The sequence below is a fragment of the Myotis myotis genome, unplaced genomic scaffold, assembly GCF_014108235.1.
Source record: "Myotis myotis isolate mMyoMyo1 unplaced genomic scaffold, mMyoMyo1.p scaffold_m19_p_1, whole genome shotgun sequence".
Lineage (NCBI taxonomy): Eukaryota > Metazoa > Chordata > Mammalia > Chiroptera > Vespertilionidae > Myotis > Myotis myotis.
The window spans coordinates 187,944,507-187,972,396 of record NW_023416313.1 but is presented as its reverse complement, the minus strand read 5'-3'; the positions used below and the strand labels follow the sequence as shown (position 1 = coordinate 187,972,396).

Genomic DNA, 27,890 nt, shown 5'->3' with positions numbered 1-27,890 from the left:
AACATTCAGAAAAAGACTTTTACTTACTCAAATTTGAGATGGATTGCTTTTTTGGAAATTTTCTAATTAATATTACATGAAATCCCATAGCTGATAAAAGGCCAGACATTTGCTTTCTTCTCGAGAGCTGAATGCATTTTTATGTATAACACAGATGGTATTCCAGCATTTACCATATGGAACAGGACGGAATAATTAAGTTTCATCATCCAGGTACCGTACAAATATGAAGTTAAAATAGAATTGTCATTGACAGTCAACACCGTACATTCCATGTTATGATTAATTCCAAGAACACAAACTTCTGCGTCTTGAGTGGTAATTGTACTTTTCAGTTGTAACAACATCCTCAGAGAGTTTTCAGTTTGTCTTTATCTTGCTCCTTTTGACTGCGAAGTGCAAACGACTCCTGAACGAACTGCCTGCACATGGGGCACCGCTGGAAATACCTCACACAGCCATCGCACAAGCACGTGTGCCTGCAGGGCAGGAGCACCCAGTTCACAGTCCCGTTCTGGCAAACAACACAGTCCTTGCTACTCTCCTCCGGAGGCTCTACGTCACTTTCAGAAAGTCCAGCCTTTTCCAACAAGCTGCGGTCTGTGCTTTCACCGTCTGGAGAGGAATTGCTGGGAGGAGTGGCATTATTATTTGCAGACATGTAAAGTTGCTGAAAAAATCAAAGAAACAAGTTTAAAGATAATTACAAATGTCAATTACTCTTCAGAGGGTCATAAGAGATGCTCAAAATTTATGAGCTGGCAAATAATAGCTAACTTCTATGGGAACTAACTGTAAAAATATATCCCTTGATAAATGGTCATTCTTTGAAACTGCAAATGAGAAACAAAGATAAGACTACAAGGGTACAACTTACCTTAAGATCATGAAATTGACCTTGAGTCGGGAGTAAATATTGACATAATATTCTACAGGACAGTTTATAAGTTTTATCAGGAATATGAATTACTGACACCATGGAAATCTAAAATAAAAATTGAACACCGGTCAGTACTTAACCTCTTTATATTATTTCACAGATATGTGAAAATATGTCTCAAACAAAAATAAGCTGATAAATTAGAAAACTTACAATAATTTATTCAAATCAGTCACTATAGAGAAACCAGTTACTGACATGTTTTTTCCAGAGTTTTTAAAAATTATACTAGTTTACAAATTTAATGTGATCCCAACAAAATAGCTGAGTTGACTCTAAAATTCTCAACATGGGAAAATAACACATAAGAACAGCTGGGAAAATACTGAAAAGAAAGCTATGGGGTAGAGGATATTAAGCACAGTCAGATATTAAAACATACTGCCATGCCTCTAGAGCTAAAACAGTGTGGTACTAGCACATGGATAGACAGGTGTCTGAAACAGAATAAACCGTCCAGAAATCATATATACAAATATGATAAAAATGGCATTTCAAATCACTGGCAAAGCGAGTCTTTTTAATAAAAAGTATTAGGACAACTGAATAGCTACTTGGAAAAACAAAAATTAGATGTACTCCTCATACCATACACAAGAATAAACTCCAAAAGCATAAGAAATCTAATAGTAAAAAAAAACAACTATACAAATACTAGGAGAAAACATGTGCATTTCTTTCTAGTCTCAATGTAAGGAAAGACTTCCTAACTGTAACTCAAACCTAGAGGCAGATCAATTTGACACATTTGACTATATAAAAATTAAAAACCTGCATAATAAAAAAGCACCATAAGCAAAGTTAAAAGACATATTAGCAAGCTGGAATAAAATATTCGCAATTTATGTCACAAACTAAGGGCTAATATCCCTAACTTATGAACAACTTTAAAAATTGAAGAGAAAGTAACCAAATATCTCATAGAAAAATGGGCAAAAGACATGAATAGACCATTCACAAAAGATATAATCATGGTCCTTAGCCATATTAAAAGATGTTCAATTTTACTCACAACATGATAAATGCAAATCAAAAATTTACTGAGATATTTCTCACACATCAGATTAACAAAAATGCAAAAGCTTGTCAATACACTCTATGGAGTAATAATCACACTCATATATGGTGGAAATGTTAAAAAAAAATAAATTTCAGCCCTGGCTGGTGTGGCTCAGTTGGTTGGGTGTCATCCTATGTCCAAAGGGTTGCCAGTTTGATTCCTGGTCAGGGCACATACCTGGGCCAGGGGTGTGCAGGAGGCAGCCAATCAATATTATGCTCTCACATTGATGTTTCTCTCCCTCTCTCTCCCTCCTCCCCCTCCCTCCCTCTCTCCCACTTTCTCTAAAAGTCAATGGAAAAAATATCCTCAGGTGAAAATTAATAACAACAACAACAAATTACATATATAAAGATCTGGAAAGATACAAATATTCACAGTGGTTATATTTGGATGATAGAATAAAAGTGATTATACTTTTTTCTTTTGGCTTATCTAGAATTTTCTAATGTTATTTCCTGCCATAAGCATATATTCTATGAGTAATACAAAAAACAAACTGATATAATTATGTAAAAATGAAAAAGTTTTAGAGCCAAAATCTTGCAATAACAATCCCTGCTTTCCTTTATCTACTTATAATAACAAACTAATGACTAGCTATATTATCTAAATGTAATTTTTACTGTTACAATAGGAATGGGAGAGTTTAATTTTCTCTTTTTAGATTTAGAGTCTCTGATTCCCAGATAAAATACTGAAAAACCATTTATGAAAAAGAATTATGAAATGCTCGGTTTGCTTTTAAAATTAAGAACAGAGAACATGCCCTGGCTGGTGTTGCTCAGTAGTTAGAGTGTCAGTCTGAAACCAAAGGGTCAGGAGTTTGATTCCAGGTCAAGGGCACGTACCTAGGTTGTGGGTTTGCTCCCGAACCCCCAACCAGGGCACATGAGGGAGGCTACCAGTCAACGTGTCTCTCTCACATCGTTGTTTCTCTCCCTCTCCCTCTCTCTCTCCTCCTCTCTCTCTCCTACTTCCTCACTCCCTTCTAGTCTCTCTGAATGGCAATAGAAAAAATATCCTCAGGTGAGGAGTAACAAGAAAAACAAACCAAAAAAGAACAGAGAACATTATTATAAAATATACTAACAATTATACTTTAGTTCTACCATTAGGCCCAATCTGGGAGATAAGAGATGGGAGAAACAAGGTTTAACAGAAAAAAAAGGGGAGAGCCTGCTGATAAAAAACACAGAGAAGGACCAAGGCAGGGAAACATAGGCAAAGAAAATAATTGTTAACACTTTAGGGCCAGGGCCCAGGCGCCCTGTGGGAATAAGCCGTCCACAGCCACAGCAGGGCCGTGGAATCTTCATTCCAATTGGGTCAGGGACCTGATAAGCAAATCTTTCCCTATTTATAATGCCACTGTACACTGGAAAGTGGTTAAAACAGCATTTAAGTTATATGTATGTTTTAGCATGCACACACCAAATCCTTTTCTATTTAGATGGAGGAAGAAAAGTCAGAAAACAAAGACTATCGGTACCTCACGTAGATAGAAAGCACCAACCCAGTGAGAAGGAAAGGAACCAAAGGGGAAGCTGCGAGGAAGGTGACTGAGAACTGACCCTTTTTTGCAATAAAAGGAAAGAACTAGGGGAACTTAGACGAGATCAGGAAGGCAGGGGTATGAAACACCAACCTAATAGGTCTTATTTATCTTCAATTGAAAAGGGGGTGGGGGAGAAACCAGAAGATCTCTCATATACACTTCCTCATGCACGTGCAACTAAGGAGTTCTGCTGCCGAGCTCTATGAAGCTCAACAATACTGCTTGGTATGACTTTTCCCACGCTGATTAAATGTAGTGAGCACCTCCTGTGTTTAAGGCACAGTGCCAGATTCCGAAAATAACTGCTGTTGGTATGTCTTTTATTTGGAAAAAAACAAGCTGATTTCAGTTCAATGGAACTTCAACTTGATAAGGTTAAAACCCCAAAACCTAGATTGGCTTAACTGCATATGAACAGGGTCTACATTTCCCAATAAGGGTCTAACACCTTCCAAAGCTCTATGCGCACTTGTTTCAGAAAGATATTCCTGTAAAAAAGAAAGGGAGGAAGAGCTACTGGCAAAGAACTACACAGGTTCAGGGTCAAGACCATCTCTTATTTCCTGAATGATTGGGATTTTTCTACCAACTCTGTTTCAGTCCTTTTAAGAAGGATATTTGCCTAACACAATGTTGTTAGAAGAAATAAATAAGTTAATGTTACTTAATAAGTTAATATATTACAAAGTACCATAAAGATGCTACCATTTCTTTATTAATGAACATATCTATATCATGCACTTCAGAAAAGTAGTAAATTGCGTATAAGGGCATTCTTACCATGATACTATTTCACCAACTTTATTTCATGTATAAGCTTCTACCATACTTAGAGGATTGTCAAGGCTCAGGTCTTCTTAGCTCCCTAAGATGCTTTTATCTTTCTAATAGGGATAAACTACCAGACTAAAGAAGTAATTAGTATATAATGAGAAAGGTAATTATCACTATAATTACTGAAAATATAAGGACCAAACATATATAAGATATAGATGCAGCAGACACTATGATCAAAACAAGATGACTGTAAACATGCAAAGAAAAGAGTGGATACTGTCTTAAAATTGAGCATTTTGTTTCACTACTACAATGCTCATTTATTCAGTGCTCAAAAAAATGTTAAAAATAAAAATGTCTCCCAACAGACTTTTCTATGCAGCAAACATGACAGAATGATGAAATTAACTTAATTCAAACATAATGTAGCTTTTATTTTCTAAATAAAATCATATTCTTGTAACCCATATGGGAAAAAAAGTCGTACTCTAAAGGAACTGTTACATGTATAAAAATCATACCGATGTATTTCCCATGTATTTATTTATTTTTTTGTGGGGGGGGGAGGGGAATGTGATCAGGTCAAATGTATACCCTCAGAAATTAAAATACTTTTTCTACATTACCAAATAATTAAGACCTATTATCCAAATCACTTAAAAGTAATGCTTCCAAAACTTTAAAATTACTTACAATATCATAAATTTCTCGGTCATCCTCATCAGCTAGGGTCAACAGTGCTACCAATGGATAGCGAGATCTGGGCACTGTCCCAAAGTCTTCAATGTTAGTATCTTTTGGTAACTGGCAATATATTTCTTCTTTGCTGTCCTTTTTAATACTTTTTGAAAATGTAAAGGTAAATTGTCACTATAAGCAAAAATACAATAAAATACCAAAGGGGGTCGTAACTTAGCAACACTTTATCCATAAAAAGTCTAATGCCTAAAATTCTCATGTCCTGATAGATATAAGATAAAGGATACAAATACTGTTCTCGATGGAGATATTCGCTATACAAAGCATCTTCCAGTGCTTGGGGAGTGCTTATTCGGAAGCAATAAACGTGCTTCTGCAGAGCCTCGTACAATTTTTGAACACTGCACCCCCAGTAGCATGTGAGGAGGCTATCTTCAAGGCAATCTGTTGTCAAAGTTATGCCAGCTATAAAAAACAAATAAGACAGAGAAGAAAATTACCTGACGTAATTTCTAGTACAATTATACATAGCGAGTAATAAAAGCTTCTTTTTGGATGCTGGCCAGGCTGCTGGCAGTTAAAGGAACTCATTAAAGGGTATGTGCCTATAAACGAAGGACCTGGTCTCTAAAACAGGAGATATAAAAAACCTCAGTGTCTACACAATTTTGAAGCACTACCAGTAAACCTGATTATTTATACATTTATGCTTGGAAGTGATCAATTTAATGTTTTTGGTGACTTCAAGACTTTTCCCACAAAGATTTTACAAACTGCAATACAGTTCACTATTGGTAGCCTACCACTCTAATAGTGTCTACAATCCTAAAAAAGAAGATCCGCACAACCTTGCAACTACAAGCAGCAGAGCTCTCTCTGAAAGTGGATACACGCCACCCGCGGCCCCACAAGATGATCACTGGAGTAGGACAAATATTAAAAAGAAACTGAGCTTTACTAATATCAATATACACACTGACAACATTAATATACATTCTTGTCACAAAGTTAATGTCCCATGTAATATGCAAAATATCCTGAGGAAAGCCTGGGGATTCCAAAACATGGAAGTTTAATAGTGATGTCCTCCTTCATTTGTTTGCTTTCAGCATAATAAAAGATATTATGATTTGAGTAAAGCCGATTAAGGGGACATATAAATTATAAACGGACAAATTATAATATATAGTTTTATTTACTTACTTATGGATTTACTATATGCCACCTATGCGATTTTCCCCCTCCCTTGTAGCAATAAGTTCAAAGGCAGCAACATCCAGTGCCTCACATTGTCGGCAGCGCAAGCGCTCGCTCAGTGGCAGTGGAGTACTTGCTAAATCAAAAGGAAACGTTTTTGGTCATTGTGAGGCAGGATAGGAAGAAGCTGGGAAAATTCCTTGACAAGTGGAATGAGGGAAACTGAAACAAAATAGTTAAACAAGGCTGAGCAACTAGCCTGCTAGTAAATCACAAGATCTTGTCTTCCCTAACCAAGGACACTTAGGAGCAGATGGTTTATACCTCTCCTCCTCAACCAGAGAAAGAATAGCTTAAACCACCCAAACTCCAGAATGGATGAAGGAAGGGGAATAAATAACAACAACAACAAAAAAAATAGAGTCAGACAAATCCAAGATAAAAGTAAAGCAGTGAAACTGACCATAGAATGATCCCAAACTCCCCTACAGGCTCATTGTGATGCATCAGCATATTAAAGGACACACCTGGAAAGCTGCTGAATATTCTATTGAGACCCTCCCCTGAGACCTCCCCTAAAATTCCCTTTAGAAAACAAATAAAAACCCTTAAGACAAAAGGCCCAGTCCTCTCGCCTGAGCACTCCCGTACCATTTCTTCAGGCATGTCCTTTTACTTTCTTTCCCCTTAGCTCGAAAGGTTTCCAGGAAACTTGCAATCAGGTGAGCAATGGGCAGCAGCAACTAGTCCTGGGCTAACCCTGTCAACTGTCTCCAAGGGCCCTATTTTTGCCTCTATGTCTTTCTTTCCTGAGTCCACACAGCCCAGCATGGCTCACTTCTGTTCCTATAATTTGTTTCCTGAAGCCAGCCGGCCCCACATGACTCAATTTTGTTACTGTGACCTTTCCTGTATCCAAACAGCCCAGAGTGGCTCAATTCCATTACTGTGACTTCCTTTCCTGAGTCTAGGCAGCCCAGTGTAGGCCCACTCCTGTTGTTGTGATCTTGGGTCTTCTATCTTAAGCCTATCCTTTGTTTCACTGCTCCCAACTTTAAGAAAGGTACTCTCAAAATCATCTGCACTCATGTTGTGAACTTTTTCCTACACAAAGTCAAGAACCCACACATTCCAGACCATGCCAGGGCAGATCTGCTTCGGTCCCGGTACTTTCAGTGACAACTGTTCCTGACTGAACAACCTTGGTCTCTGATTCTGGCTTTCCAAACCTACTGGCAAGTCTGTATACTATTCAATATCCTCCCCTCCCCCCATTTTATTTATTTATTGTTGACAGTATTACAGATGTCCCCCATTCCTCCGCCCTCAATATCCTTTTACTGGAGTCGTTTCTGTTGCTTGCTAATAGGAATTCTGGTTAATATATTACCTACTTTTAAAGGTGCTCATCAGAATGTGTTGGAAGGAGATACACAAATACAACCAGATCATCCACAGGATGCCAAATATTGTACTAAGTACAAAGTGTCAGATTCTGAGTATGTATAGTAGCAGTGACATAGAGCAATTTCTAATCACAGTTAAGCAAAAATTTTAATTGACAGAAACTTTACATACATAATTGATACCAGATTTGATTGCACATTTTTATGATTCTATCAGGTATTAATTCAATTAGCTTTATTTTTCAATTAGCTGTTAAATAGCTGAAGAAAATCACTCCATTAATACAAATTTAAAATATATGTATTAAAAATCATACATAATTTTCTCTGTCACTTTAGAATCACACAAAGTGAGGCAAGAAAAAAAAAGTTGGAAGTAGATGGGAAAGGGGAAAAAATTTAAAGCCTACACAAAAAGTGGAGGTGACGGGGGGAAGAACCCAGAAAAGTATTACTGGCAAAAATGTAAAAAGATGTATAAATAGGCTATTCATTGTAGCACTAGTTATATCAAAATGCTGTACTCCACCTAAATGTTCATCAATAGGAATTAAATTAATAAAATATGGAATACTCTCCAATGAAGTACTAGGAAGCTCTTTAAAAAAATTGAGGCATACCAAAATATCTGTATACAGTACTACTGTGGAATGAGCTTCAGAATATACCATTAAATGAAAAAAGCAAGGTGTAGAAAATATCACATTGTGGGGCAAAAGATGGTTTACAGTTGTGAGTACGTGAAATAGAGTTTATTCTTGTATTATTATTTATTATTTATTGTATTATTTTCCATATGAACAACTGTAAACCCATTTTTCCCCCACTCTGTATATAGTATGCTACTGTTTATCTCACAGGAGAGGATATCCAAATATATGTGTTTGTTTACACTAAAGAAAGAACAATGGAAAGATAAGCCTTAAAAAACAACTCCGCTTTACACAACATACATAGTATCAGTCTAACTGCTTTGTAAAAAGAATCAGAGTTCCAGACATTCAGAGCTAAATAAAACTTGTTTATAGACTTTGTATACTTGACTAAAATGGGGCACATCACAGACTACTGATAATGATATTAATCAGATTTTAATATGTCTCTGATATTAATATCACAAGCAAATGAAAAAGAATTACAGAATCTATAAAACTCTGCCCTCCACAATCTTTCATAAACTTAGGATGAGGAGAATATATTGATTTACACTAAGCGTTCAAACACCCTTAGACCAAACTATTCTCCCTTTAGTTTTTATCACTTCTTCTGCAAAGACCCTTATATTCATTCCCATTCTTATATTTTTTTAGTTTTCTAAAAATTCGGTGCGTACACTATAACATCTTAGATCAACAGCATTAACAGAATTGGAAAATAGACATAATCCAGAATATGCAGAATCCAAATGAAGCAACCTAGGTAGGATTTCTCTCAACCTGCCTACCTGTAACAACCAAATAAAGAGACTGTAAAAGATGGTCTTGCAAGAAATTTAAAAAAAAAAAAACAGGCTATAGTCAAATGAGTTGAGCCATTAATAAAAGGAGAAACAAGGGGGCAGTAAAGCCGCACACCTTCCTACAGAAAAGTCTGTGAGGGAAGAACTAATATACAAGGAGCCCCTGCCCGAGGATGATGAAACCAAAATACTGGGAGATGAAAATTTTGGTCGTAAGGAACAGAAGCTCACAAATTCCTCCAAAAATGCTGTGTCATTTTGCTTAACTCTTTTGCTTATATTGGCTCTTTCCAGGGTGAATAAGTCAAAATACCAGAAAGCTGTTTACAAAAAGACAGCAGAATCCCTGAATTGAATTAATACAACACAACTAATATGTCCTGAGTACCTACTTTCAATTTCATTAAAACCTCTACATTGAGGACATGGAAACATCATAAATCCAAATACAGTATCATTAGAGAACAACAAAAAAATCCCCAAAACCCACCTCTGGTAAATAGAACTAAATGACTAAGATTAAAACTAATTCTCCAGCCCTAGCTGATTTTACTCAGTGGATAGAGCATCAGCCTGCGGACTGAAGGGTCCCAAGTTTGATTCCAGTCAAGGGTACATGCCTGGGTTGCAGGCTCGATCCCCAGTAGGGGGTGTGCAGGAGGCAGCCTATCAATGATTCTCTCTCATCATTTATGTTTCTATCTCTCTCTCCCTCTATCTTTTTCTCTGAAGTCAATAAAAATATATTAAAAACAAAACTGATTCTCTGGTTAATTTTCAAGTAAATCAGTTCTCTATATGTTCCCTGTCCCTCCCCTATGTGCCAGGCACCTTGGGTATAGTGATTTAATAAATAAAACAAAACAAAAAAACAAACAAAAAAAACCTGGATTTTTTAACTATTTATACACCAAAAGAAATAACTTTTTAAAACATCACAATTATTGTTCAGAATATTATTTCAATATCTTGGTTAGACATCTTTTTTTTTTTTTTAAAATATATTTTATTGATTTTTTACAGAGAGGAAGGGAGAGAGATAGAGAGTTAGAAACATCGATGAGAGAGAAACATCCATCAGCTGCCTCCTGCACATTTCCCACTGGGGAAGTGCCCGCAACCCAGGTACATGCCCTTGACCGGAATCGAACCTGGGACCTTTCAGTCCGCAGGCTGACGCTCTATCCACTGAGCCAAACCGGTTTCAGCTTGGTTAGACATCTTTAATGACACCCATCATTCCACAGTTTAAGCAAATGAATTTTATTCTGCCAAATAAAGAATTCCCACCGAAATTCTTCTCCTTATTTCCCCATAGAAGACAGATAATGAGTAATGTGCATTGGTATTTAAAAATTAAAATACTTGAATAAGCACGCTATAAGTACACACATTTAAAATGTTCTTCGTGTACTTCAGTAACGCTACTGTTGGTTAGCATATAGTGTGTTGGGCATAGCTGAGAGGTCCAGCTTCCAACATTTACAGGGCAGGCGCTATTTAGGACTATTTCTATCTTAATAACGGCAGATTGATCGATTTCCTGACACTTTCTAGTTCACAAGTGTCCGGTGTTTGTTTGCTCACGATGTATCCATTCTTACTTTCTCAGTGTCTCCAGGCTTTGGACCTATGCTGCAGGAAGAACCACTCTGTACTAGAATTTTTTACAGGCAGTCCTGCTCAGGAGCCAGATGTGACAATATAGCAGGCCCAAGTGCATGGCCACAAAGGTCAGAGATCACCAAGCCACCTTATTCTGTACATTTTATTCAGGCATGTTTCCTAAATAAGCTAGTCTTCTCTGTCATATCTTGAAATTTGGCTTTCCCAAGTGAAAAATGTCAGAATGAACTCCTTATCTACCACTAGTGGGGGGAAAAAAAAGGTCCTTAGTTTCCTTCAATTCATAGGGGTTATTATATATACAGAGTGTCCCCAAAAATGTATACACACTGTAACAACTGATAGCTCAAGTTTGAAAATGAACTATTTTTTAATAAACACTGCCTTCAAAGTGTGTGTATACATTTTTTGGGACACCCTATATACACACACATACACAGTATAGTATTTACAGCTAAGGAAGAAGATAAGAAACTCTGTCCTTCATTGTAAATCAAGATTTACTTCAGGTTGATAGTGTAACTAATTTTTGACAAGTGATTCTGAAAGTCAGAGGCAGGAAGATGACTAGACAATAAAGTTCACAGAAGATAAGGGAGCAGGATGTCAACAAGGAAGGACTAGTCAACTCTGTTAAACTCTGCAGAGAGAGCACTAACTCAGGCCTGAAAATGTGCCCAGTAAATTTATGACTGCCAGGAGATAGGGGTAGGGGGCAGAAGTGTTAATTAGTCATCTTGGGGAAAGCCATTTCAATAGAGGGATACAGGTAAAAATCAGACTACACTGCTCCGAGGAGTAAAAGGGAAGCAGGCTAAGAGGAGAAGGCAAATGCAAATCACTTTTAAGAAGCCTGGCTATGGCCTTGCTGGTGTGGCTCAGTGGTTGAGCACTGACCTATGAACCAGGAGGACACGGTTCAATTCCCGGTCAGGGCATATACCCAGGTTGTGGGCTTGATCCCCAGTATGGCACATGCAGGAGGCAGCTGATCAATGATTCTCTCTCATCATTGATGTTTTTCTCTCTCTCTCTCTCTCTCTCCCTTTCCCTTTTTCTCTGAAATCAACAAAAAATATATATATATTTTTTAAAAGCCTGGGTGTGAAGAGAAAAAGAGAAATACGACAGCAGCTAGAATAAGATGAAGAGCTGCAAAAATTTAGGATTGTTTTTAAGATACCAGAAATGTGAGCAAGCGTAAAAGGTGATAGGGTCTCAGCCCAGAGAACCTGGTAGAGCTACAGAACTGTACCTAGAACTGCATGCTCTGTGTCTCTGCTTAACTGTCACAAAAGCACTTACAGGGCCAGAAGTTCAAAATTGAATTCATTACCTTTCTTCCCAAACCCGCTTCCTCCTGTATTTCTCATCTCTGTAAAAAGACCCAGCTATGGAGGACCCAAGCAAAGAATTTGAGTCTTCCCTGACTCTTCTGTCTTGTCTGTGCCCAGCATCCCCTCTCTTTCACTCCACTGGCTCCTAGATAGGCTCACAGACAATTTGTTTTCCAAGTACAGAAACAAACAGCTACCATCTATTATTACCATCTACCAAAATAATTTTAGACCAAAATACCGCAATTTCTGACTAACAGACAGCTGTTCTTCAGAAGGTGAGCAACCTTATATTAACTGAACTTACACTATACCATTCTTACCTTTCTCACTGCACTGAAGACTTCTCTTATTAACACCTGTGATACTTCATTTTAGTGTAAATAAGCACATGTATTTGGATATCCTCTCCTGTGAGATAAACAGTAGCATACTATATACAAGGTGGGGCAAAAATGGGTTTATAACTGTTCATGTGGAACATAATACAATTAATAAATAATAATACAAGAAAATTAAAGGGCTAAAACAGGGGCAGAGAAAGAGAGAAGAATCTTTGGAAAATAGCTACCAACTTGAAATCGAAGCTGAAGATGGATTAGCGATCTCTAAGCCAAAAGGATTCTTGACTTGTCTCATTTGCTTTTTGAAAACTCTTGTTTTGAACTGGGTCTCTTCAGAATTTCTCAGAATTACTGGAACATCCCAACCAAACCTGAAGGTGAAAATAAAATAATACATTATTTTAACAAATGTTGAAACTTTATGTTATATGTAGACTATGTTATGCTTCATTAGTTAATCCTCTTAACATATCAGAAAAGGAGATTTACTCAATTTACATTATATTTGAGAATTAACCTAGAAATAACAGAGATTAGAGGTCCCCTAGAACTGCAATATATTGTTAAGCTGGTTGAACCGACATATTCTTGAAACAGAGTTCTATTGTTAATAACAAAGAAGTATACGGATTATAAATTGTACCTAATGTAAGAGCAAAAGCACGATAGAATTATTAAATTTTTAAATGGCATTATAGACAAATACATGTATTTTTAAAATATATTTTTACTGATTTCAAAGAGGAAGGGAGAGGGAGAGAGAGAGAAAGAGAGAGAGAGATAAACATCAATGATGAAAGAGAATTACTGATTGGCTACCTCCTGCACACGACCTACTGGGGATCGAGCCCGCAACCAGGGTATGCACCCTTGACCGGAAATGAATCTGCAGGCTGACGCTCTATCCACCGGCCAAACTGGCTAGGGCGACAAATATATATTTAATATGCAGACTATTTGATATTATTTATGGGATAAGAGAACTTTTTTAAACACCAAATATAGCCCTTCATTTTATAGCATATTTTCTCCTTTTAAAGTTCATGTAAAAATGTGATACTGAACAGACTTAGAAGGAAAATGAAAAGGACTAAATTCAATTATTTATAAAATTAGAAAGCAGCTAAGTTTACTCAATTTAAATAAAATAACTGAAAATGAATACACATTAGTTTAACCAAGAGACTTTAGATTAAGCAGGCAGTTAGGTTCATACTTGGATGCACTCTCTTCTCTCCAAACACTTAGTAGTGACAGATAAAAAGTAAAGAAAAATCAAAAAGACCCTGCTGAAATGAACAAATAAACTGTGTTTAAACAAAGGAACAGAAGAACTCAGCAATGAAAAGGAATAAATTATTGCTATGACCATATGGATAAATCTCAAAAACAACATATTGCGCAAAAGAAGCCATGCTATGATTCCATAACGTGAAATTCTAGAGTCCATAAAAGTAATTGAGTAGAAATAAAAAAACAAAACAATGGTTGCTTCTGGGGTGTAGGAGTATGGGCTGACCAGGAAAGCGATAAGGAAACTTTCTCTGGTGATGGTAATATTCTATATCTTGATAGAGGGTTGAGTTGTATAGATGATGTGTTTGATAACACTTAAGATATGCACATTGCCAAAGCCGGTTTGGCTCAGCGGATAGAGCGTCAGCCTGCGGACTGAAAGGTCCCAGGTTCGATTCCGGTCAAGGACATGTACCTGGGTTGCAGGCACTTCCCCAGTGGGGGATGTGCAGGAGGCAGCTGATGGATGTTTCTCTCTCATCGATGTTTCTAACTCTCTATCTCTCTCCCTTCCTCTCTGTAAAAAATCAATAAAATATATTTATTTCATTGTTTATAAATACTACTTCAAAAGTAAAGTACAAGTGGGTGAAGAGTACAAGTTATTCTGAAAGTGATCAACAAATAAGATGGACTGATGGGTGGATGGAAGGATGGATGGATCAGGACAGACATGTAATAAAGACATTACAGCAAAAGGTTGATTTGGAACCTAAATGATGGGCATATGCATGTTTACTGTATAATTCTTTCATTGTATGCATGTTTGAAAATTTTAATAATAAAATGTTGGAAAGAAGAGGCATAGTTGGGTTCAAAGACATCTTCATAAATTTGAAAAGGGCAAAAAATATAAAGTGATGAGTAAGGCTTATGCCATGGTTTGATGGGCTCTGAGTCTGGCAGTAGGCAGTGGAAACTAAGCCTTCACATACAAGTTGTCCACTCATGACAAGGGCCAGAACCAGGTTCACAACTTGAATCCAGGCAGTGGGTTAGGTCAGTGATGGCAAACCTTTTGAGCTCGGCGTGTCAGCATTTTGAAAAACCCTAACTTAACTCTGGTGCCGTGTCACATATAGAAATTTTTTGATATTTGCAACCATAGTAAAACAAAGACTTCTATTTTTGATATTTATTTTATATATTTAAATGCCATTTAACAAAGAAAAATCAACCAAAAAAATGAGTTCGCGTGTCACCTCTGACACGCGTGTCATAGGTTCGCCATCACTGGGTTAGGTCAATGTCAATATGGGACAGAACTGTCATTGTAAGACCCGGTCCTTTACTAGGGGAGGGGGCTGTCTATAAATCTGGATGTAGGTAATTGTAAAATGGTTAAAAGAGGTCCCCAGTTCCATCTCAGGTCAGAGCACATGCCTGTGTGGGCTCAATCCCCGGTAGGGGGTGTGCAGGAGGCAGCTGATTGATGTTACTCTCTCACATCCATGTTTCTCTCTTTTCCCTTCCTCTAAAATCAATAAAAACATTTTTTTTTAAAAAGCTGAAAAGCAAGCATCGAACAGATCAAATTGTTTCCAATTAAGTTAACTGCATCCCAAAACAAAGCTCAAGAATATTTATATGAATAGAGACATCTACATCAGCCCTGGCCAGTGTGGCTCAGTTGGTTGGGTGTTGTCCTGTGCACTGAAGGGTGGTTGGTTCTATTCCTGGTCTGGGCATGTACACAGGTTTCAGGCTCAATCCCCAGTAGGGGGCGTGCAGGAGTCAGCCAATCAATGTTACTCTCTCACATCGATGTTTCTCTCTCTCCCTCTCTCTGTAAAAATCAATAAAAAATCTTTAATTAAAAAAAAAAGGAAACAAACATCCAGCATCAGATAAGGTAAAATGCACAATGTTTCGTGTTCAATTAAAAATTACCAGGCATGCAAAGAAGCAGGAAAATATGACCCACAATGAAGAGAAACTAATCATAGAAATAAATCCCCAAAAATGACACAATACAGATACCAGAATAAGTAGACAAGGACATCAAAATAATTGTTGTAACTATACTTTTTAAAGAAGATAATAAAGATTGAGCATTTTATACAGAGATATGGATTATAAGGTCCAAATACATTGCTGAAGATGAAAAATATGTTTGAGATGAAAAATACACTAAATGGGATTAATAGCAAATTAGATATTACAGAACAAAATATTAGAAAATTTGAAGATCTAGCAACAGAAGGTATATAATATGAAACACAGAGGGAAAAACAACAAAACAAAATATCAGTGAGGTAAGGGACAAGTTCAAGCAGTCTAATGTACATGCAGAGGAGGGGCAAAGACCGTACAAGAAAACTGCAGACTATTATCACTCAGGAACATAGATGCAAAAAGTCTTAGCAAATTAAATCCAACAATATATAAAAAGATTAATACATCATGACCAAGTGAGCCTTATCTCAGGAATGCAAGGCTGGGTTGACATAACATTAAAATTTTGTATGTAATTCACCGTATTAAAAACAGAGTAAAAAAAAACCCAGCCACATATGATTATCTCAATACATGAAGAAAAAGCATTAGCTAAAATCCAATGTCCATTCCTGATAAAAACCATCAGCAAATTAGAAATGTAAAGGATCTTAACCTGATAAAAAAGGCGCAATAAAAAATGTACAGTTAACCTCATACTTGAAAAACTGCTTTCTTCCTAAATTCAGGAATAAGACACATAATATGTCCTTAAGCAATCACTCCACCTCTGTGTAACTGTTACCCCATCTGTAAAAGTTTGTAACAGGGCTTGGCACAACGTAAGTGCTAACAATGATAATATTGATGACTGCGTAGACTTAGGAGCTGGCAGAAGGGCTAGACCAGAGGTTCTCAACCTGTGAGTCGCCAACCTGTGGGTCACGCCCTCTTTGGGGGTCGAACGACCCCTTCATAGGGGTCCCCGAAGACCATCGGAAAACACATATATAATTACATATTGTTTTTGTGATTAATCACTATGCTTTAATTATGTTCAATTTGTAACAATGAAAATACATCCTGCATATCAGATATTTACATTACGATTCATAACAGTAGCAAAATTACAGTTATGAAGTAGCAACGAAAATAATTTTATGGTTGGGGGTCACCATAACATGAGGAACTGTATCAAAGGGTTGCAGCATTAGGAAGGTTGAGAACCACTGGGCTAGAGAGAAAAAAACAAATCCAGAAACTTCTCTTTGATCCTCAGAGTCAATTACTCCATAGGTTCTGTCTCCACTGCTCACCACTGCCCCAGTGCCTTTTAGAGGTTCAGTCAGGAATGTGGAGTGGTAGGACACAAGATATAACCTTTCTATAACAGCCATAGAATAACACCTTCCCCTGCTTTCCTTCATCCCTTGGATTGGGAAAAAAAAAAAAAAAAGAAAGCAAATGAAGAAAAAGCACTCTAGCCTGGCCAGCGTGGCTCAGTAGTTGAGTGTCAACCTATAAACCAGGTCATGTTTTGATTCCCTGTCAGGGCATATGACTGGTTGTGGACTCTATCCCCAGTGTGGGGCATGCAGGAGGCAGCTGATCAATGATTCTCATCACTGATGTTTCTCTCTCTCTCTCCCTCTCCCTTCCTCTCTGAAGTCAATAAAAATATATATTTTTAAAAAGATACATACATACATTCCCTGGCCTCTTCCTCATAATTTTAATTTACCCTACCTTCCTCCACCCTTTTTCTTTACCCCCACTGTCTGGCTCCTTATACCCACACTAAAAGCTAGAATCCAGATCTCATAGTATCCATTTCTACTGTAGGTTCAAGAATAGTATTTCAGGTACTTTATCATGTTGTACCTAAAAATTGCAATTAAAGAATCCTTAAAAATGTAGGAGCCAGAAACTCCAAAAGGCAGGGCTTTGAAAAAGTAACAGGAAGCAGCCTGTTGTCAACATGAAATTCCTTTGTAATATGCTTTATATTCTCCATGATGTATCTGGTTTTAATATAAAAATATTTATTCAAATCTTTACTTAAAATCATTGTTGTAGGAAGATATACCATATCTGGCTTTGTACACACTGCAGAATGAAACAAACAATCGGAGATGTAAAGTGTTGCTTCTCTGAAAGCATGGATATCCAAGGCTGCTTGGCCCAGCATCACATCAAGAATTGACCTATTGCCCTATCCGGTTTGGCTCAGCGGATAGAGCGTTGGCCTGCAGACTCAGGGGTCCCGGGTTCGATTCTGGTCAAGGGCATGTACCTTGGTTGCGGGCACATCCCCAGTGGGTGGCGTGCAGGAGGCAGCTGATTGATGCTAACTCTCTATCCCTCTCCCCTTCTCTCTGCAGAAAAATCAATAAAATATATTAAAAAAAAGAAAAAAAGAATTGACCTATTATTAAAAGAAATTCAACTCTCTAGATTTTTATTTCTCTGCCTCATGCATAATCTTGGGTCTACATTTTCTAATATCCTAAGGTCCTTGATTTAACTCACATACGTCTTTTAAAATTGATATTACGAATCTTGCTCAATCTTTAGCCTTTTTACCTTATGTAAACTTTTTTTTACTGTGAGGGATAACATACATTCAGAAAAGTACACAAAACATAGTTCAGTGAATTACAAAGTAATTGTTATTCAGCTTAAAAATAAAAATAATGTATTCAGAAAGTCTCCTTATGTCACCTCCCATGTACTACCCCTTCCCTCTCTACTATATTGACTTGTTACTATAACTTTAGTTTTTTAATTTATATGTAAGTGGAAGTATGCTGTGTATACTTTTATTTTCTACTAGAGGCCTGGTGCACAGATTTTTTCACTGGGCCTCTTGCAATCCGGGACCCCTCGGGGGATGTCGGACGGCCGGTTTCAGCCCAATCCCTGCAGGCCAGGCCGAGGAACCCCACCGGTGCACGAATCCATGCAGCCAGGCCTCTAGTATGCATATAAGATCTTTGATTAATCTCTTCCTGCCTTTCCCCCTTCCCCCTTCCCTCTGAGAGTCATCAGACTGTTCCATGTTTTCATGCCTGTGAGTTGAGCGTCTGTCCCCTGGTGGTCAATGTGCGTCATTAGCTACCGGTCAAACTGTCGAACTGTCGCTTAGGCTTTTATATATGTAGATTTTACAACATTTTGCTTGAAGACTCACCCGTGTAGCTATATTTAATGTATTTTTATGGCTGTATAATATTCTTTTGTATAAACATGTCATAATTTGTTTATTCATTCTAATTGTAATGGACATTTATGTGTCATATTTTGGCCATTATGAATATGTATAAACATTTTCATACAAGGCTCTCCGTGCACATACATGCATTTGCCAGGTATACCCTGGAGATGGAATTTCTCAGCCATAACGTCTGTGCTTCTTCAACTCTAGTGGATAATGCTTACAACTATTCTATGTGATGGTATCAATTTCCACTCCCCTCAGCAGTGAATATCCTGGCCATCCTGGTAGATGTATGGTGGCACTGCAGTATGGTTTTAATTTCTATTTCCCTAATGACTAGTGAGGTTGTGCATTTTTTCTTATGTTTATTGCTACTTGAATATCTTCCTTTGTGAAGTTCTTTCCCTGTTTTTCTACTGGTCTGTCTTTATTTTTCTTATTGATAGAAATTCCTTATATATTCGGAACATAAGCCCTTTTTGGGATTTATCTTCACCCCTTCTACATCTTGCCTTTTCAAGTTCATAATGGTATCTTTTGATGAACAGTGTCCTAATTTTAACACAAAGTTATTAACCTTTTCCTTTAAGGTTAATGGTTTTGCTCTTTGGTTTTTCATCCCTGCCTTATCTGAATTATGTCCTAACACTGCTATATCTATTACTATCTCAGATGCTTTTGTATTACTGTCCTAGGGTTGGAGAAATAAAGGAAAGAGTGGGAATTATTACAAGTTAGAAACTTAGAGAAGGGACCCCCCCGAAGCTAGGACCCAGACTGTTTTGGTAGCAGTTCTGGCCAGCTGGTGCTGATATCTTTGAAGGAATGCCATAAGGCTGGTCCTAGATATGAGAAAAAATGATAAGCTAAAAAAAAAAAAAACAAACAAAAAAAAAACTGCTGCAACTTGGGGCAATTGTCACTGCCAGGGTGAAGGCCAGTGTTGCAAATATGTAGACCAGGAAAGGGGAGCAAATTTTTAAGAAAGAGACTGGAAGGCTGGAGGAAGAAGAGGAACTTGAGGAGGAAGAAGATATGGAACTAGCACAAGAGAAATGTGGTTTGCAAAGGCCCAGCCCCAGTATCATAAAGCAGAGTAGAGAAGAGCACATTTGCTCAGAGACAATAGCCTTCGAGAAAGGTCGACTTACAGTGTATCTTTGTGGCAGTACTAGAGGACACAGGGTCCTTCCCCAAGGGGACCTGACCTCCCCTTCATTCAGAAGCTCCCAGTCTATGGATTGGTTTAGACCTGGAAACTGGCTGAAAGGTCACACTCTCCATTGTTGTGACCCAAGTCAGGTCTCTGGCTCCAGACCTGCAGTTTTTCCTTTTATGCAGTTCATGTAGCATTTAGTAAGCCACCATCTATTTTATTCCCAGGGACACTGTAATCCATTACTCACTGCCAAAGATCCCCGCAGGCCGAAACATTTTCTGCTTTGTCTTCCCTTACCCATTATGGAACATGTCCACCTTGACTTCTGTGGTTATGTGTTGCCACTAGACTTTAAGTCAGGAAGTCTGCCCTAAGGGCAGCATCTCTCACCATCATAAATAGCCTGGAGAAGGCAGGTGCCAGAGATTTCCAAGGATAAGTCTCCCCTCAGTAATATATTTCTCAGTGCTTTATGCAAAGCAACTGCCCTAGGCGAGATTATTATAGAACACGGGAAGGCTGGTTTTCTCAGACATGGAGAGCAGGCTGCTTCCACCAATAAGGAAGGCTCAGAGTGACGTGGGGTTTCCAGATGCTCAAGTCTATTTCGATGTTCCCAATCCAAGTTTCAGGGCTCCACTTCTTTCTAATCGGTGTCCTAAATGAGATATCTACAGGGCTGTGCAATGCTATTACCAGCACAATAAAAGCTGTGTTCAATTTTTAGCACAGGGGCTACCTGATAAAGTGCTTTAGAACCACAGAAACTCTCTCATTCTCTAAGACTTGATCTGAGAGTTAAAAGACCTGAGTTTGTCTGTGTGCTTTTCCCCCCTTAAGTGCTCTAGTGATCTCAGAAGTATCCATCCCACCCATCCCTCAGTTCTTACAGTCATCATTACTGCCATATTGGTCAAGTGCGTTAGCCACATATGGACTGCCAGCTGGCAACTGCTGCCCCAAAGCACTTGCTTCAGAAATCTTCATATATAATAAAGAGCTGATGTGCTAATTAGAATGACCTTCCAGAACAACCAGTGGGTGGGAGGCAGAGGAGCGGGTCCACGAGGCAGCCAGGGCTGTGAGGGCCAAGCCCCTTGCACGAATTTCGTGCATCGGGCCTTTAGCTGTATCATAATCACTCAAAAGTAGTGAGTGATTTTATTAACTGTGATGCCAATGTATGCCATGTATTGGCAAGGAGCTGAAGAAATGACCATACCAATCTCCAACCCCACCTCTGAGGCCCCCGCTCTCCAGGATCCCATTCTTAGTAATAATTTATCGACATTTTTATCAGTCCAGTCAGGAGACCAAAATCACACCAGTAATTTTAACAGAGATAATCTATATATATAAAAGCCTAAGTGACCAGCTGACCGTTTGACCATCTGCATCTGACCGGTAGCTATGATGCACACTGACCACCAGGTGGCAGACTCAACGCAGGAGCTGCCGAGCTGCAGTGACTTGGCAGCTGTGGTTCTCGGGTGATGCACTGGAACCAGAGAGGAGGGAGCCCGATTCTGGGGTGCGTCACCCGAGAGCCGCCCTCTTGCAACCTGGGACCCCTCGGGGAATGTCGGAGAGCTGGTTTCATCCCAATCCCTGTAGGCCAGGTCCAGGGACCCCACTGGTGCATGAATCCATGCACTGGGCCTCTAGTTTAATATAAAAAAATGTTAGACAGATTTTAAAGAACTGAAAAGGCAAAAGAGGGACACTGAGTATCAAAAAAGTACTAACAATAGGAAGCAACGATCACTCTTACAATAAGGAATAGAGAAGAAAGAGTTACTAGAGCCTAGAAATTTGGAGGAAGGACCCCCATAGAGCTGGGACTCAGATCTGAGGAAAGGGTATTGATATCTTCGAAGGGTTGCAATGAGGCTAGTTTTAAGAAAGTGGGAAACCTTGAACTGGAAAAACTGGGAATGACTGTTAGTGCCAGAGTGAGGCACTATTGCCAGTGAGACAAACGAGAAAAAGAATCAAACAGGAAGTGGCAAGTCCTCTTGTTCTCTAGCTTTCCATTCTCCCTCCCCTATTGGCAAAGCCTCATGGGCAGCCAGCTAGCAAAGAAATGAGGTTTAGAGGTTCTGCCTCAGACTCACAAAGCAGAGTACAATAATGGTGATATAAAGCCAAGAGACAATCCTATATAATAAAAGGCTAACATGCAGCCCTAACCAGTTTGGCTCAGTGGATAGAGCATCGGCCTGCGGACTGAGGGGTCCCAGGTTCGATTCTGGCCAGGGGCATGTACCTTGGTTACGGGCACATCCCCAGTGGGGAGTGTGCAAGAGGCAGCTTATCGATGTTTCTAACACTCTATCCCTCTCCCTTCCTCTCTGTAAAAAATCAATAAAATATATTTAAAAAAAAAAAAAAAAGGGCTAACATGCAAATTGTCCCCTCGGGAGTTCTACTGACTGGGAGTTTGACCGCTAGCTATGACTGACCACCAGGGGGAGGAGGGTGTGGAATGAAGGAAGGAAGGCCCCAATCAGCCCTGATTGCCAGCCAGGCCTAGGGATCCTACTGTGCATGAATTTCATGCACCGGGCCTCTAGTAGCTTGATAACCCATAGTCAAGAAGAAGCAGGGAGTAGGTTACAGAGTTAGGCTTTCTGATTATTTGAAACTGTTAAAAACTGTGTGTGTTTTTTCTGCACCGTGCATGGCAAATAGCAGGAGTTTAATAAATGTGGGCTACTAGGGTTCACAGAACCCACCGTGTAGTTAAATAGAAACACCATACTTCTAGTTGCATGATTCTTTACTATTGCTATTGAGAGTCCAATAATCAGAAGTTCCTGTTCTTTTTCCACTCCCACACAGTGCAGCTGGACAAGGAGAATGGTGGAAAGAAGCAATGGGAAGAAAACTCAGAGCTGTACTGAGGTAAAAACCATGTGCGAGAAGACAGATGACCACTAGGGATTATATTATGAGAGGTTAAAAAAAATGACAAGGGTGAAGAGCATAGTGGATTAATGGGTTTACCTTCTGCCTGCGGTACTATTAGGAAGTTGTTTTAATGAAATCTAGATGGTTTTCATTGTTTCCACTCAATGCATCTGTGACCTTGGCTTAGGTTAGCAAATAAATGCTAGTAAAAAATATATCTAGATGAACAAAGCTAACCCAGATGGAGAGAATAGTTGGGTTAGCCTCAAGATCAGTGACTGGTTTGACCCAAATCAGGATGAAAATTACTAGCACAAACCGGGTCTCTGGCCTTAGCAGTCCTGCACCCAGAATTCCAAAAGTTCTACAATTATCTTAGCTTCTTCCCTTTGAAAAACCATACCTAGAGTATCATTAAGTTTTCAAACCAAATCTTACACTTGGCTGAGCCAGGATTTGAACTAGGTCTAATACCAAAGTCTGTCTCTTAACCACTACAAACATGAGGTTCCTGACTACCCTTCACACACAGATGCTGCTATCATTACCAATAAGATGTTCACTCATTTTCTTCTTCCCAATACTTAACAGTGGTTCTCAACCTGTGGGTCGCGACCCCTTTGGTGGTCGAACGACCCTTTCACAGGGTTGCCTAAGACCATCCTGCATATCAGATATTTACATTACGATTCATAACAGTAGCAACATTACAGTTATGAAGTAGCAACGAAAATAATTTTATGGGAGAGCAACTAAGATGGCGGCATAGGTAAACACCGGGAAATTATCGCCTCACACAACAATTGAAAATTACCGCTAAGGACTGAGCAAACATCATCCAGAACAACAGGAAGGCTGGCTGAGTGTAAATTCCACAACTAGAAGGAAAGAAAAGCACGCTGAGAGCCAGAGGCGCTGCGGAGGTGAAGTGCAGAGGTACGGCGGCGCGCGCGAACGAGGAAAGGGGGTAGCACCTGAGGACGCGGCTGACTTTTTGAGTCACAAACTCCCGACTGCTCTGAACTCCGGTTCCGGGAAGTCTCTGGGGACCCAGGACTCATACGGGGAGAGGCTGGTCTATCCGGCAGCGAGCGAACTTGAGGGCGGCTTTCCCTCAGAGGTGCTTGCAGCCGTTACCGGAACACTGAGACACGCGACTCCGGGCGGAGAATCGGCCATGGCCGCTTTCTCCACCCTCTGACTCCCTGAGACCCCGCCCCACCCAGGCTGCGGCAGAGGCTTTTGCATGTGAATGTACCTAACTGCAGCCGAACCAGGCAGACCTGGAACTTCCAAGAGAAGGCCCAAGGCCCCGCAGCGGCTTGCATTGCTTCACAGCTGAGCCTCTTCGTGGCTCCTGCTGTGTGGCCTCAGGCAGAGGCTGAATTAGCACCTCCTTAGATCCAGGAGCCACTGTACCCAGTGGTCAGAGGGGGTCCATCCAGACTGAAACTCCTCAGATCCATAAGGGACGCACTCAGGGAGCAGACTCAGTGAGCACCAAAGCCCCACTGAAGCAAGTCTTGCCCCAGAAGGGTGTCTTCAGCACAGAAGTTCTCCCACTTTAGACACAGCTGATTCTCACAGCCAATTGGCCTGGAGGTCAATTCCTCCCAGTGATTCTACAACAACCAAGGCACCAAGAGTGCACCAAGAGTGTCCACCCCAGGTAACTGGGGAGGCTGAGCTACTGGGCCCTACAGGACACCTGGCGCGCAGGGCCACTCTATCAACACAGGGAAGCTGCCAAAATGCGGAGACAAAGAAACAGGTCACAAATGGCAGAAATGGAGGAAAGCAAACGATTGGATATAGAGTTTAAGGCCACGGTTATAAGGTTTTTCAAGAATTTTATGGAAACCGCCGATAAATTTAATGAATCCCTCAATAAGTATAGGGAGACCATGGAGGACATGAAAAAGGACCAACTAGAAATTAAGCATACACTGACTGAAATAAAGAATAATTTACAGAGATCCAGCAGCAGAAAAGAGGATCCCAAGAATCAAGTCAAAGATTTGAAATACAAAGAAACAAAAAATACCCAACCGAAAAAGAAAAAAGAAAAGAGATTCCAAAAATATGAAGATAGTGTAAGGAACCTCTGGGACAACTTCAAGCGTACCAACATCAGAATTATAGGGGTACCAGGAGAGAGAGGGCAAGATATTGAAAACCTTTTTGAAGAAATAATGACAGAAAACTTCCCCTACCTGGTGAAAGAAATGGACTTACAAGTCCAGGAAGCGCAGAGAACCCCAAACAAAAGGAATCCAAGGAGGACCACACCAAGACACATCATAATTAAAATGCCAAGAGCAAAAGATAAAGAGAGAATCTTAAAAGCAGCAAGAGAAAGACAGTCAGTTACCTACAAGGGAGTACCCATACGACTGTCAGCTGATTTCTCAACAGAAACCATGCAGGCCAGAAGAGACTGGCAAGAAATATTCAAAGTGATGAATAGCAAGAACCTGCAACCAAGATTACTTTATCCAGCAAAGCTATTATTCAGAATTGAAGGTCAGATAAAGAGCTTCACGGATAAGAAAAAGCTAAAGGAGTTCATCACCACCAAACCAGCATTATATGAAATGCTGAAAGGTATTCTTTAAGAAGAGGAAGAAGAAAAAGGAACTCTTACCACTTGTCACAGCAGGGATGGAACTTGAGAGCGGATAAATACCACAGGATCTCACTCATTTGTGGAATATAATGAACAACATAAGCTGATGAACAAGGACTGATCCAGAGACGGAGAGGCATTGATTGGACTGTCGGGACTTGGAGGGAAGGTAGGGGAGGGTGGGGGTAAGGGGGAAAGATCAACCAAAGGACTTATATGCAAGCATATAGGCCTAATCAATGGACATGGACAACGGGGGGGTGAGGGCATGAGCGGGGGTGGGGGGTAGAGGGTAACGTGGGGACAAGGACACATATGTAATATCTTAATCAATAAAAAAAAAAAAAAGAAAAAAATAAAAAAAAAAAGAAAATAATTTTATGGTTGGGTCACAACATGAGGAACTGTATTTAAAGGGCCAGAAGGTTGAGAACCACTGCAATACTACTAAAGACAGATATCTAAAATATCTCATTAGTTGGCCATTGAAAATTAAAATGTAAAGATATAATGCAATTATCAACTAGTCACCTATTTTCTTTAGTGAAGAAAAATTGCATTTCTTTAAAAGAATAACACTAACATTGTAGTTATTTTATTTATTTTTTATTTTTTTAAAATATATTTTATTGATTTTTTACAGAGAGGAAGGGAGAGAGATAGAGAGTCAGAAACCTCGATCAGCCGCCTCCTGCACATCTCCCACTGGGGATGTGCCCGCAACCCAGGTACATGCCCTTGACCGGAATCGAACCTCGGACCCCTCAGTCCGCAGGCCGACGCTCTATCCACTGAGCCAAACCGGTTTCGGCGGTTATTTTAAAATCCTGTGTTAACACTGCTTCTCTCACTGGGCAACAGCTTCCTAATTCCAATTACAAACTTTCTTTAAGAACGATAGCAATAAAATCTGACGGGCCCAGAATAACAAATTGTGTAAAATTGGTCTTAATCTTCCCCCACCACACACAAGGAGTTTTATGCTCTACTGGGGAGCAGTGTGAAAGTGTTAAAACTGCTTAGATCCTAAAGAGAGCACACATTGTCAGAAAATGACAAGGGCTCCTGTCCTTTCTTTAAAGTAAGCACATATACTGTGATCAAAGGGTATTTTTTGTTGTTGTTGTTAATCCTCACTCATGTTACACATGTCTCCTCTGCCCCTCAGCCCATGCTGTATTCTCTGGAATGCCTTCTATTCTCTGCCATACATATTTTACTCCACTTATTTTTCAAAACACTCATTCTTCAAAATCTAACAGTTATAGATTCTAACTCATATCTTTCTCACCAGTGGATATAGTAAAACGTCTCAACTAGCTGTTATCTGCGAGGCTTCTCTAAACATGATACAATGGAATTCTGTTACAAGTTACCCGAGGCCAAGTGCTCAATTCAGAAGCACAACAATCAACCTTGTTTACTGTCCGTGTGTGTGTGTGTGTGTGTGTGTGTGTGTGTGTGTGCGCGCGCGCCGCGCCGCAGGGGACTGGACACGGGGCACACAGGAGGTTCCAATCTGGGGCAGAAGCTGGCGGACAAGTACTCTATCCAAGACCAGGCCCTTCCTGGACGCTTTATTACCCAGAAACAAAGCTGGGTGATATACTTCAATCCGGCGCCACCCCCGCATGCCCGCAGCGGCGGGGACCGGGCGGTAATGCGGGGCAGTCATGCAGGTGCAGTGTCTACCTAGCTTTTCTCGCGGAGCCATTTGGAGCCCTCGGCACAGGCTCCCCGACAGCCCCAGGCGCTCCAGCGCCGCAGCCCCCCTGCTTCCATGCCCCCAGCCGCTCGTCGCAACCCGGCTCCCTGGCTGGCCGCCCCTCCTTCCCTTGCCCTTAGCTCTGGGGCCCTTACCATCCCAATACCAGGCCGGTGGTCACGATGAAGCAGGTAAAGACCACCGCGATGTAGAAAAGCGGCGAGTACTCGTAGAGCGTTACCAAAAACACCGCAGCCATCGGGGTCTCCAAAGCTGAACTGGGCTCCAGCGCCCAGCCCAGCTCAGCCCGCTCCGCCCTGGATAAAGCCACTACGGTGCCCCGCAGCGGACAAACTTTGTACTTCCGCACTCGCCAGGGGTTCTGATACACGGGAAGTAGGGGCTGCCTCGCGGGCTGCGGAAGCCGGCGTGCCAATCACGACGTCGCCTGCAGGGCTCGCCCCGCCCCTCCCGCTCCCGTCCCGAGCTATTGGCTTCTCGGAGGGGCGGGGCCATGACTCGCACCGCCCCGACTCATGGAATTGGTGCCCGACGAGCGTTTTCTCCGCCCACCTGTCCCAGCGGTCCCCGCTTTTCTGCGGCAAATTCTAAAGAGGTATTGGGGCCAACTCTGTCCTA

At 40.1% G+C, this 27,890-nt stretch overlaps 1 protein-coding gene across 3 annotated transcripts; it reads right to left on the bottom strand.

Annotated features, from left to right (window-relative positions):
• Nucleotides 1-27,607, bottom strand: CGRRF1 (cell growth regulator with ring finger domain 1). 3 transcript variants are annotated; one of them, XM_036307613.1, is made up of 6 exons: nt 27,407-27,607; nt 12,635-12,774; nt 5,322-5,499; nt 5,029-5,176; nt 878-985; nt 1-670 (listed from the first exon to the last, which is right to left on the bottom strand). In XM_036307613.1, the coding sequence occupies exons 1-6, from the start codon at nt 27,508-27,510 to the stop codon at nt 350-352; spliced, it is 999 nt and encodes a 332-aa protein (XP_036163506.1). In that variant the 5' UTR covers nt 27,511-27,607; the 3' UTR covers nt 1-349. The 3 variants fall into 3 exon arrangements, with proteins under 3 accessions (XP_036163506.1, XP_036163515.1, XP_036163524.1); XM_036307622.1 differs by lacking the exon at nt 878-985; XM_036307631.1 differs by lacking the exons at nt 12,635-12,774; nt 27,407-27,607 and adding an exon at nt 7,626-7,794.
• Between the last annotated feature and the right edge of the window lie 283 nt (nt 27,608-27,890).